Here is a 12,191-nt window from a genome sequence, read left to right as displayed (position 1 = left end):
TTTTTATAGTTTGTTAATTTTTACTGAATACTGTATCGGGAAACATTGGTGCACAATTAACTCTGTATGCTAGGCATAGGATTCAACATATATGCCTCAAAATATTGAAGAGCTTAAAAAGAACCACTGAACCAATGATAAGGCTTGCTTTTGCTCATCTTAATGTACTTTTCATGTTAATTCCAGATATGGTCATGAAAATATTTTACACTTCTGAAATTGTTATATTTTTTAAACTTATCATCTGCAGTTGATACCTGTGTGGAGAGAGTTACGGGTCTGTACTTTGTTCTTATAAATGAGATAAGATGAGTTAATAAAGGTGAGTTTTAATCTAAATTGCTTCCTCCCCGGGCTTCCTCCCTCCCGTTCCTCCTAAATTAACTCCAGGGATGTGGAATTCAACTTGTTCTTTCTTCCCAAACTTAAGATTCAGAACTAAGCCAAAAGAACGTACAACAATTAAGAAAATAACAACCACATAACCTTTTACTATTCAAAACCGCTTCTCAAGTTTGGCCTCAAACTTTGGCATACAAAAGTATACATTTAATATCTTCAAAAAAGATGAATCTTTCTAGCGTGAAATCACACCGTTGTTTTCACCCACAAACCTACTTGCATATATTATCACCATCTTGGTAAATTGACCCCGGGGAGACAACACAACAAGACTCAAGGGAGACCGAGTTCAAGACATCATACATTACTGCACTTTATCAAAAAGTGTGAAGTAGAGTGAAGAAGGGGAAACTATGCATCTTATCAACATCATTGAGAGAGAGTTAAGGTGATCAAGGGGGTTATAGGATAAACAAAGGTATCATGAAAAATGCTCTACATCTTGCAAGGGGTTTAGTGTCGTCAATGCATTACCATCATTCTCATACAAATGAGAAGAGTACAGAGTTAGATACAGTGGTGGCGCTACGGGTGGGCAAGGGGGAATTTTTCTTACCCCTCCCCCAGTTTGCCCCCCCCCCCAAACACTTTTGAGGCAAAATCCCAAAAATTACGCAAATTTCCACTTTTTGCGGCAATTTTGTTGATTTTGCCCCACCTCTAAAATTCACTTTGCCCCCCCCCTCCCCCGCAAAAAATTCCTGGTGCCCAGCGTTGAAATAGCTGGTATCAAGATAGCAAAATGCTACACAATTTTGGAGTTGAGTAGCATTTTTATGCCATACATAGACTTACACACTGTCTGAAGTATGTGAATGTACCAAGACGGCAAGAGAAAAGTAATGAAAGCAATTTTGCTACGCATAAAAAAATGCTTAATTCCAACACTGCTGGTGCCGCCACTGGTTAGATACCATTCCGTCAGTTTCCGCATCCTAGCAGGATTGGGCAACCTATGGCTCACTGGTGATTTTTGTATGGCCCCATAAATCATCTAGAAAAGATGTTTTTAAATGTTTTCTGTCAGGGGCGGATTTTTTGACTAGCAAAAGGCGCCGGCCTAACTTAAAAATACAAAATATGAAAGAAATTTTAAAAATGAACAAATTCGGCCATGAACAGCAAACAATGGGCCAAAACCGTTGAGTTTTCGAGGGGTAACCCCTTAACACCATTTTTTCATCATCGACCAAAAAGGCGCCTCTATCAAAAAATTCCTGGATCCGCCCTGTCTGTATAACCTAAATGATCAAGATTTTTATACTAAAATACCCCATGTCTTTTGGAATTTGCAGGAGAGCATTTAATAGCTCTTCTAGAGCCTTCAAGGAGAGCTGTTTAGATCATTTACAATAGAATATAAGGAGAGAATGATCAACTAATGAGAGGTAAATATCACACCACTATATCAGATTTAAGGAGAGCAGTAGAGAGTGATTGCTCTCGCTCTCCTCAAAAGGCAGTCCCTGCTTTCTTTTGTTGTTGTTGCATGCTACTGGTGCACTTCATGAAAGACTAGGCCATCATCAGCAAGCTGAAAAAGTTGCAAACCCCTACATTAAATATAATCTCTCCTTACCACTTTTTTATCTTCCTCCCAAGAAGGTATGGAAGTAAAGGTTTTATCTTTCTCTATTTCTTTCTATTTGCCCCCACTACATTTTTCCTTTCCCGATTTATTATTATGATTATTATTTCTGCTCTTTCAATGTAGCTTCTATTCTTACCCAAATTCTATTTTTTTTCTTCATCCAGCAGTCCAAATACTCAGTTAAAAGGACATAGATAAATGAATTTGTCAAAAAAAAATTTTGTTTTATGGTGACCCTTCAATGCCTATATACACACCAAGGCTCCCGCTGGACGCGAATTCTTGCGTCCAGATGCTTTTTTGTATTGCTGGACGCAATGTTCAACAAATTTCATCAACCTGTTGCGTTCAGTCGGACGCAAGTTGAATCAACCCAAAAATTAGTGATTATAAGCTTACCAACTTCATCATCATAAAAATCGTGAAAATTACGTTGACTGATCACTCCTAATTCTCCTAATAAAGCTTAATTAATATTCATAACCAATGGACCAATCAGTAAACGAGTTATTGACCTTTCACATTTAACCACTCCCATTTTGCAACACTTCCGGGTCACCAGTCAACCAGTCAATGAATGAAAATTCTTACGGCAGCGAGACGTGATAAGCTTTTGAAAATACAACTTTCTAAACTATCGTACATTGTCAGTAAGTTTGCATTCACGTAATTTGTTATTGACAATAATATTTACATAAATCTTTAAAATCTCATCAAGAATCTGAAAGGAAATAGTCAAATATTTGCATCAAACTGCGATGTAATGCGATGCAGTACCGGCAATCGGGGGCTTTGTAAAATTGTATTCACTGTTGCCCAACACATTAACATACATGTATGGACGCACACAAATTTTGTGGGACGCACATTTCCCAACCAGGTTTTACAGTTGTGCGTCCGATCGGACGCAGAGTTTTTGAAGGCTAGCGGATCGAGCCTTGATAAACACTTTGAAGGTTTTAAAATAAATCAGGGGGATGCTTCCACCACCAGTTCACCAGCAAACTCCTGTAATCCAGTCGTCCAGTTCCTGTGGATGGTTTTACGTTGTAGCTTTGTTTTTCGTCACCTTCTTCAATATGCACCGCACCATGGCTGTTGACATCACTTTGCACTGTTACATTCTAGTTTAGCTCAAGAAGAAGCTGTAAAAGGATTACACTACCAAGCACCATCTTCCAGGAGTATGGCAGTATTTTTCACTGATTGACCCAACATAGGCTGAGCTTTCAAATCGATTTGGGGGGGGGGGGCACGTGCCCAAAAGCACAGATCCTGCGCCAAAAGTATCCTTAGGGAGTGATCATAAATACTTAATGGTGAGAGTTGGAAAATATTGGGGTCAAAAAACTTTTACACCCCAAAAAGAGGGATAAAAAAATTCAGTGCTTTTTACAGACGATCAACCACCACCTTGATTATGGCTAAATGAGTGAAAATAAGGGAATCTTTTGTGCACAATTGCCCATATAAGTATCGTTTTTGAGACATAATTCTGGAATTAATTATTTTTTTGAATTCTGACCAACTTTTAGAAAGATTTACCCAAAATGGTTGAATGTTTTAACCTAATTTATGAAATACTGAACGCATATTTTTGTTTTTGGATGAAATTAAAAAAAATACTTTTTTACCTCTCTGTTCATGTGTGTGGCATGTCACGCAATGCAAATTGGGGGCATCAAATTAATGTTTCATGTTCGCACATTCTCGACATATAATTTCCACTCTATCAGCTTTTCATTCTATGAATAGTACATACAATCAGGTGCTCCGAAGGCTACATTTCGTCTATCCATTCTGGTAACCAATATTTAATGTAATGAAATCAAATCACCTATGACGGTGACCTAGCACCGACAAGAGGGCAGCTCTCATTGGTCAACGCACGATGCTGTCACACAGCCATGGAAACACCCGGGAAAACACAGACCCGATCGGTATGACCCGGAAGTGCCTATCTATCTATCTGCCGATGAGTACCTCCCTCAACTTGAGGATTGTGGTGCAACGGTGCTGGATCACGGGAACAAATATCAAACGAAAGGTGCCAAAACAAAACTGGTGCTGGAGAGGTCAAAAGTGTTTTCTTACTGTTTCACGTCAGAAACCCTTTTTTGAGTTTTTGACGTATTATTAGTCATAACTCCAATAATTACGATGCATGTGACCAGTGGCTTCCTTGAATTATTTCCTATAGGATCAATGTATTACTCTGCAGAAATAAACTACACCGTAAAATTCCGTCTACAAGCATATATATGCATATATATATATGACACAAGAGACAAGAGGCAGACACTCTCAACAAAAACGTTATTTGGAGTTTGAACAACTATATTACTGATAAAGGCGGCTGTTCAAACATGTATATTTGTAAGACCAATCTATTGCAATGTTTTTGAGAAGGGTATTGGCCTTTCATATCTTTCGTTAAAAAAAAACCTCGTTTAGAGGCATATATGCTTCTAGACGGAATTCTACGGTATTAAAGCAAAATAACCAAACCTGGAAAAGTATGAACTGAAGGCTCCGTCTTGGCATAAGAATCATTACCTGTTTGGCAACTACAGAATCAACACCAATTGGTTGGACAGAAACATAACAGATGAAGTGCAGGTTTGGTAATTTAGGGCAAAGCCCAAGATGGGTCTAGGAGATGGTACCCACGGAAGCTCCTGGATTTTAGCTTTTTGGCAAGGCTCTCTATTTTAATAGCGCATTTGTCTCTGCTAAAATTCCAACAAAAATGGGTTATTATGTGATGAGGGGGCATCGCTATACATAGGTTTCCAATGGAGGGTCGTTTTGGAAAATGTATTAATTGACAATAATTAACAATATATTTCTGACCTCTCCATTAAGGCTGGCATTTTCAGGCGGGTTCGCGGGTACACGCCCGAGATTACTTTTTTTTTTTTGGTTTTGTAATGTCCCTGGACCTAGACCTAAATGCTAGGATCATTCATGGACGGTTGAAAAAAAAAAAAATGCACGATGTTTTGTGTTTTTAATATGAAAATTGATACTTTGTTTTCATGTCATACTCTATTTTAATGATATCAAAATGCATTCAAATTCAATGGAAGGAATTTCGGCACAAATTGACTTCCGGTAGAGAAACCCTAAATCTGTGTATTAACCGTTTGACCTCTCCAGTCTCCATAACAGCCCTCGAATTAACCCACGGCACCCATGGCATTTTGCCGTGGGTGCCCACCCCCACTGCCGTAATGCCCTCAAAATATGTCCTTTACCCAAGGCAGTCACTTGTCGTGCCCTCTAATGAAGTTGCCATCGGTGCCCCAGCCCTGCCCCTTCATTATAAAATCATCAATCTATGTTTGTGTGTGTTTTCTTCACTTTTGAGAAATTGCCTTGGTGCCCTTCTCAAATTTCAACAGTTGCCATGATGCCCTCTTGAAATATTACAAACTGCTGTGCTGCCTTGCCTTTTCAGTGAAAATCCAAGGCAATTATCAACTTAACCTAAAAAAGTTGCCGTGCCCCTTCAGATCCTTAATTCGAGGGCTGCTCCATAATTATGTTCATACATTATTTAGGTATCAAACTGCATCATTTTATATATCAAATCAAAGCCCTTGAGTAAAGAAAGCCAACACTGAAAACCGGTTTGTTATATATAGCACTCTCTGTAGCAAAGTTACATCTTGTCAAAAATTGACTTTCATCAAAAATATTCAGCCAATATTTAATGCATCAATTAAAAAACAAAACAGCATAGTCTCATGATAGTGCAGATTTTCTATGTGGAACTGCTGTCAAAATGCCTCTAAAATTACATGTGCGATTGTCTCATCACCAAAAAAAATCATATACATAAAATATGTATTGTGTTTGAGTCCCACTTTAGGCCAATTTAACTGACTAACAAATGTGAAACTCATGAACTAAGGTTTGCCTTATGTCTGGTTAGCAGGTACGAATAATTCCGCGTGAATTGAGACGTCGGAGCCGGTCAAACACAGAGGACTAGCCTACATCCCGTATCCTACTATCACTCAAACAAGCAAATCTCTCACGAATTCACTCACCTTGCGATCCTACATCATCAGTTGAAACAAACATCTAAGTTTCCAAAAACAACTTTGTCATTCCTCAAAACTACAAGTAACTTCATTAATGAAAAATTGAAATCCTACTACGTTATTGAAAATTTTGTTCGATTTATGTCAACCAAAAGAACGCACGAGTCGAGTTCAGTTGAACAAAATGGTATCTGCTGCCTCCTGTCACCTCAGATATGACATCAGTATCAAGCTGCTTATTAAATATTCATGAAAAGGTCACAATCGGTGGATCGGATTGGTTGAAATCAATGCCACGTTTTTGACCTTACAGGGGTCAGAGATATGCATATTCATGTATGAAAACAGCGATGCGGATATAGTATCATCACCGGGACTGAGAAATGCGACATTTTCGATGTTTGTACCGGGGAATTTCAGACACGGAGACTCATGGAGATTTCTACAAATTCGCCCAAAGGTAACCAAAGGGTTGGGGATCGCATTTTTAACTATCACTAAATGTTTCGGAATTGAGGTCGGCTAAAAAGTAGACAGTTTCGGGGACTGTAATTGGTGTAGATGTCACATTTTGAACAGTGAGCGATAAGTGACCAATTTGACGCTCAGCACAAGTGTTTATCTTTACTCAGGGTAGGTTTGCCTCTCATACCTACATTATTGCTCACACCTCTGTTTTCATATCATATTTTGTGGTGAAAAATGATTACAAATGTGTAATATTCAATCATTTATGGAGCAACAATTTCTTCGTACCAACGGCTAACATGCTAAGTACTATGTGAATGCACATTAAACACATATTAACACGTCGTGCACAGAGTGACAAGTTGTTGGAACTCCCGTCCCGGTCGGAACCAGGTCCAGGAGTTTTAATTTGGTATTTTGGCATGGATTTTCAGCCAGGGTTTTGCTTATAGATTCCTCGGAAATAAATCTTACACTTCAAGTGTCAGAGGGAGGTTGAGGAATATCCACGGAAAAGCCAAGTTATGACAACACTGCAACCGCTATAGCACATGTAAATGACGTAAAAACAGTAAGCTTATCATATGTCGTACTAGAGTCGTGTGCGTTGCTAACCACGCTATGTAATTTTCAATGTACGAACGAGCTCGTAAACATGTTGCTCTATCAAAGAATACATCACAGCTATGACAATACAGACATTGTCAAACGCCCGAATACTTTGTTTCCTTATACCACTATACGTTGCAAATACGTGTACCCTTTAATAACCAGTAAAATCGGTAATATTTTTATACACAAACTTACCGGAATCACCTCTCTTGTCCGCCATATTGTTTTAATTGGAAACGGTGTTTCTAGAAAATGTCAGCTGTCAAAAATTCAATGTAAAAATTCCCTTCAAAAGTTCAAGTTCAATATTGAAAACAAAAAGTGAGTGAGTGAATGTGGAAATGAATGAATGAATAGTAAATAAATAAGTAAATAAATAAATAAACAAATAAACAAATAAATAAATAAATACACATGATATGATATAATATAAATAAACAAATTAATAAACAAAAAGTGAGTGAGTGAATGAGGAAATGAATGAATGATTAGTAAATAAATAAATAAATAAATAAATAAACAAATAAATAAGCAAATAAACAAATAAACAAATAAACAAATAAACAAATAAACAAATAAACAAATAAACAAATAAACAAATAAATAAATACCCAGCAAACACAAAACTTTTTTGACATCATTCGCAAAAGGTTATAAAAGGTTGTCAGAAAACGTTTAAATGTCGGGTATAGTATAAAACGTTTTCATAACCTTAAAAAACATTTTTTGATAATCTACTGCTCAGCAAACAAAAATGTTTTACAGAAAACGTTTAAATGTCTGGTTATATAAAGGGTATAAAACGTTTTAATAACATTCCAAAAACATTCTTGAAAACTTGATAGGGCCTACAAAACATTCTAAACATAATGTTATTTTGGTGTTGAAAAAATATTTTGTGAAAAATGTTTGCCCAAAATATATTCAATAACGTTTTAAAAACGTTTTCATGACCTTTATATAACCCGACATTTAAATGTTATTAAAAGGTTTTGAAAAACACATTTTAAGAACATTTCTGTGTTTGCTGGGTTCAAATGTTTTAACATAATGTTATTTAAGTATTGACACAATATTTTGCAAAAATGTTTGAAAAATAGTTTACAATAACATTTTTTGAAAACATTTAAAAATATTGTTGTAGTGTAGTTTTCATACAAAACGTTTTAAAACGTTATCATGACCTTTATATAACCCGACATTTTAATGTTATTAAAACGTTTTTACCTAAACCAAAAGCCAAAATATAACTTATTTAAAACGTTTTTAAAACGTTTTTGTGTTTGCTAGGTACACATGATATGATATGATATAATAAAATTATTTTTATTATTATTAAGCTCCCTTAGGCTAATGGAACTTGATTGTTAGTTTCCGATTGACCGCCCGCATCACTTTTTCAATTTGACCAAAACTTTCATTATTTTCATAAAAAAGTCAATTATCTGAAAATTGAGATGGAAATAATCAAAATTGAAACTCTCAAAATGTCTGACATCCCCTGCTAATCATAATCAGCACTTTTTCTTAGTTGTAGGGGTAGAGGATGTAGTAAATAATGGAAATTTAAGGATTACCTCACCATGTTTCTAGTGATTAGAAAAATTGCTAATTTCTTTTCATTTTTATGAAAACAAATTCAAAATTTTTCTCAAACTGTTGCAAAATGTCTGTAAAGATGATCTAAGCATTACTACCTGTTTTGAGATGGTCTTTCATCAACAATATATACTTTGGTACTGGTGGGGTACCTAAATTTGGAGAAAGCTGTTCATAAAATCATTGATTTTGTTGACATAATGGATAATGAAAAGATACCGAATAATGAATAATGAAATAGCGACCTCATCCTTTTTTTTTAACATCCAATCGGAAACTAATAATCGAGTTCCATTGGCCTTATCAATTTTCTTTAATTAGAGCTAGCAATTATCAATATCAATAAGTTACTGCTACCCCAGTGGGCACATCAACGTGAAATCAACGTTGAATCAACGTTGATACATCAACGTTGATTCAACGTTGAAAAGTGAAAGTTGACATCAACCTTTTCGTCAACGTTGATTCAACGTTGAATCAACGTTGAAGCTTCAACCTAATTTCAACCTAATTTCAACCCGATTTCAACCTGATTTCAACCTTGTGTTTCATATCAACCTGATATCAACTTAATTTCAACCGGATTTCAACCTGATTTCAACGTTGAATCAACGTTGAAGCATCAACCTGACTTCAACCCACTTTCAACCCGATTTCAACCTTGCGTTTCATTTCAACCCGATATCAACCTGATTTCAACCCGATTTCAACATTACTTTTTAGCTTCAACCTGATATCAACCTAATTTTAACTTCATTTCAAGTTCTTTTCAACCTGATTTCAACTTCATTTCAACCTAATTTTCATAGGCTTTAATCCTTGGGAGGGGCGAATTCCTTGAAGAAAAACGATGCACGTTTCGTGCACATTTTCAAATTTCTTTCATGAATATTGCATTGAAAGGGTGCGCACGGCCCAGCGCGCGGCGATTGGGGAAGTTACCGGGGAAGTTAATTCTGTAGAATTTTACACCAAACTCCATCTTGATTTTAACGTACTTTCAACCAGAATAGTTATCTACAGATAATTTAAAGTCATTGATATGCAAAAGCTTGAACACAACATACTATCATCTACAGACCTAAAGTTTTCCCAGAGTATTTCGCACTTAGGCCTACATCATTCATATTTGTAAAAGGACAGTTTAAATTTGTCCTAAAAATCGAAGTCGCACAAACTCGCAAAACCAATTTCATAATTATTCGATAATTGAATTTCATAATCATAGGCTATTTCACATTTGCATCATTAATATTGGTCAAATCAGGGTTCAATTTCGTCTTGCATGGTGGTGGTTACTGAGTCATTAAAGCAATTTCGTCTTTTGTCATTCATCAGATGTTATTAATGGATGTACAACATGCTTATTTAAAAGGACGGTGTTCATTTTAGATGATGTTGCATGATCTTATTCTTACTTTTAAAAAAATAATCATAAAGTTATGAAAATAAAAGAAAACACATTCTAAGAAATATCAAAGATTACAAATAGAGTATAACGTTAAAGAAAAGAAGAGAAATATACATAGTATAACCTGAAGGTATATATGCCTATTATGATCTTAAACATGTTAAAGTATATAATTGCATCAATATAATATCTATATATCGTAAAGTTATCAGAGAAGAACATCAAAGAAAGAAAGAACGACAGAACAGAATGGCATGCAATGATAAAAGCCGTCCGATCCCCGAACAAAAATAAAGTTGCTTAAGAATGTTTTGGACTTATATAAATTTTAGGATTTAACATGTTTAATCTTTGTAACAATTGATTCGATTGAAAAAAGATTTAGAAAAAAGTAAAAAGAAATTATAGCCTCCATACATGATGAGCTCATTTAAGCATAAATAAAAGACAAAAATGTAGGCCTATATAAAAACATTTAAAACAAAAAGACCAAAAAACTTTTAAAATACTTTTAAGTATTTTTAGACGAATTTGACCTGCAATTTGACGAAAATCAATGACTCAAACACGAACCTTAATATAATGCTACATTTTACAATCCTTCTTGAGCGATCAGAGTCTGCATGTCGTGCATGAGTAGGCCTAATAGAACTTTAGTATCTGAGAAAAAACCAGGTCCTATAATTTCGTCGGACTAATATCTCGGGACGAAATTAAAACGTCTTTTGCACGAATATCAATGACACAAGTGCGAAATACTCGGGGAAAACCTATAGGTCCTATAGACTTATTATTCGGCCGTAGAATATTCGATGTAATATAATTACCTAGGCATACGTTATTTAATCTAGTCCCATTCTATTTCCAGTTATGTTTATGTTGTATCAAATGTTTGATGACGTAAAATCGATAATATATTTCTACCAGATATTCCATGTAATTTTTTTTTCGATTTTACGTCATCAAACATTCGTTACAACTTAAACATAACTGGAAATAGAATGGGACTGGACTATAAAAAATAAAAAAATAACGTAGATATGTTACATCAAATAGTCTACATCGAATACTTGTAGTCTTGTTTTATAGCGCCCCTAATATAATAGTAATCAATCCTATAATCACTTCATTCTCTTAAACATGTACTAGAAAGAATTTGAATAAAATCATTCATTACAAAAATGATATGCAAGTAGTTTTATAACGTTATGTAATTTGCATCTATTTTAATTACAACGTTTATGTTTTTGCACATGTTTCACAAATTCATATATTGTATACCGGTACTTATTTCTATTTAAAGAGAAAAATCACAAAAAAAGAAGAAAATTAATTAATTAGTACAGAAATGAAATAAAAGAATTGAAAGTAAGGAGGATTGAAGTTACAGTATGAGGGAAAGAAATTAATAAGTAAAAGTATATACTAAAAAAGCATCAAGTTAATAGCAAACCAAAAATCAGAAATCAAAACAACTAAGCGAAAGAACAAGGAGGAAACAACACTTCAAAAACAGCAGAGCAACACTTAATAAACTCTTAAACACTTGTTTGTACATAAAAAATTGTTTGTACAGTGAAGGTACAGTGATGTTAATTTATTAACACCAAAACACGTTTAGAAATATGAAGATGTTTATAGTTTTTAACACAAGATAGTGTTTAAATACATATTTTAAACACTATCTTGTGTTAAAAAACATAAACATCTTCATATTTCTAAATGTGTTTTGGTGTTTATAAATTAACACCCCTATACCTTCACTGTACAAACAAGTGTTTATGAAGTGTTAAAGTGTTTATTACGTGTTGCTCTGCTGTTTTTGCAGTAAAGAAATAGAGACAAATGGCACAGTCAGGAAAGCAGAGAGAAAACGTAACAATGTTAGGCCAAGTAAAATAAAAAACATATTTCACGTCCGGGTTATTGAAAAAAAAGGAGGAAGAGGTGGTTTTTTATTTTTATCGCAAAATCAGTGTAAATACCCATAACTAGAGCTGTTTTAGGGCACACAATAATGCCGGGAAAAGGAGGAGGCCTCCTTTTATTTGTTGTTCCG

The 12,191-nt window shown here is 35.0% G+C and overlaps 1 protein-coding gene across 1 annotated transcript in view; it reads right to left on the bottom strand.

Annotated features, from left to right (window-relative positions):
• The window catches only part of LOC140160713 (cytosolic carboxypeptidase 6-like), a 230,224-nt gene extending 222,882 nt beyond the window's left edge, over positions 1–7,342 (bottom strand). The window contains exon 1 of the mRNA XM_072184008.1: positions 7,318–7,342. Within this exon, the coding sequence (XP_072040109.1) occupies positions 7,318–7,342 (25 nt within the window). The remainder of the gene's footprint in view (positions 1–7,317) is intronic.
• Between the last annotated feature and the right edge of the window lie 4,849 nt (positions 7,343–12,191).

The sequence above is a fragment of the Amphiura filiformis genome, chromosome 1 (genome assembly GCF_039555335.1).
Source record: "Amphiura filiformis chromosome 1, Afil_fr2py, whole genome shotgun sequence".
Classification (NCBI taxonomy): Eukaryota; Metazoa; Echinodermata; class Ophiuroidea; order Amphilepidida; family Amphiuridae; genus Amphiura; species Amphiura filiformis.
Note: the sequence above shows the minus strand (reverse complement) of the source record. Positions and strands in the feature narration are given on the sequence as shown.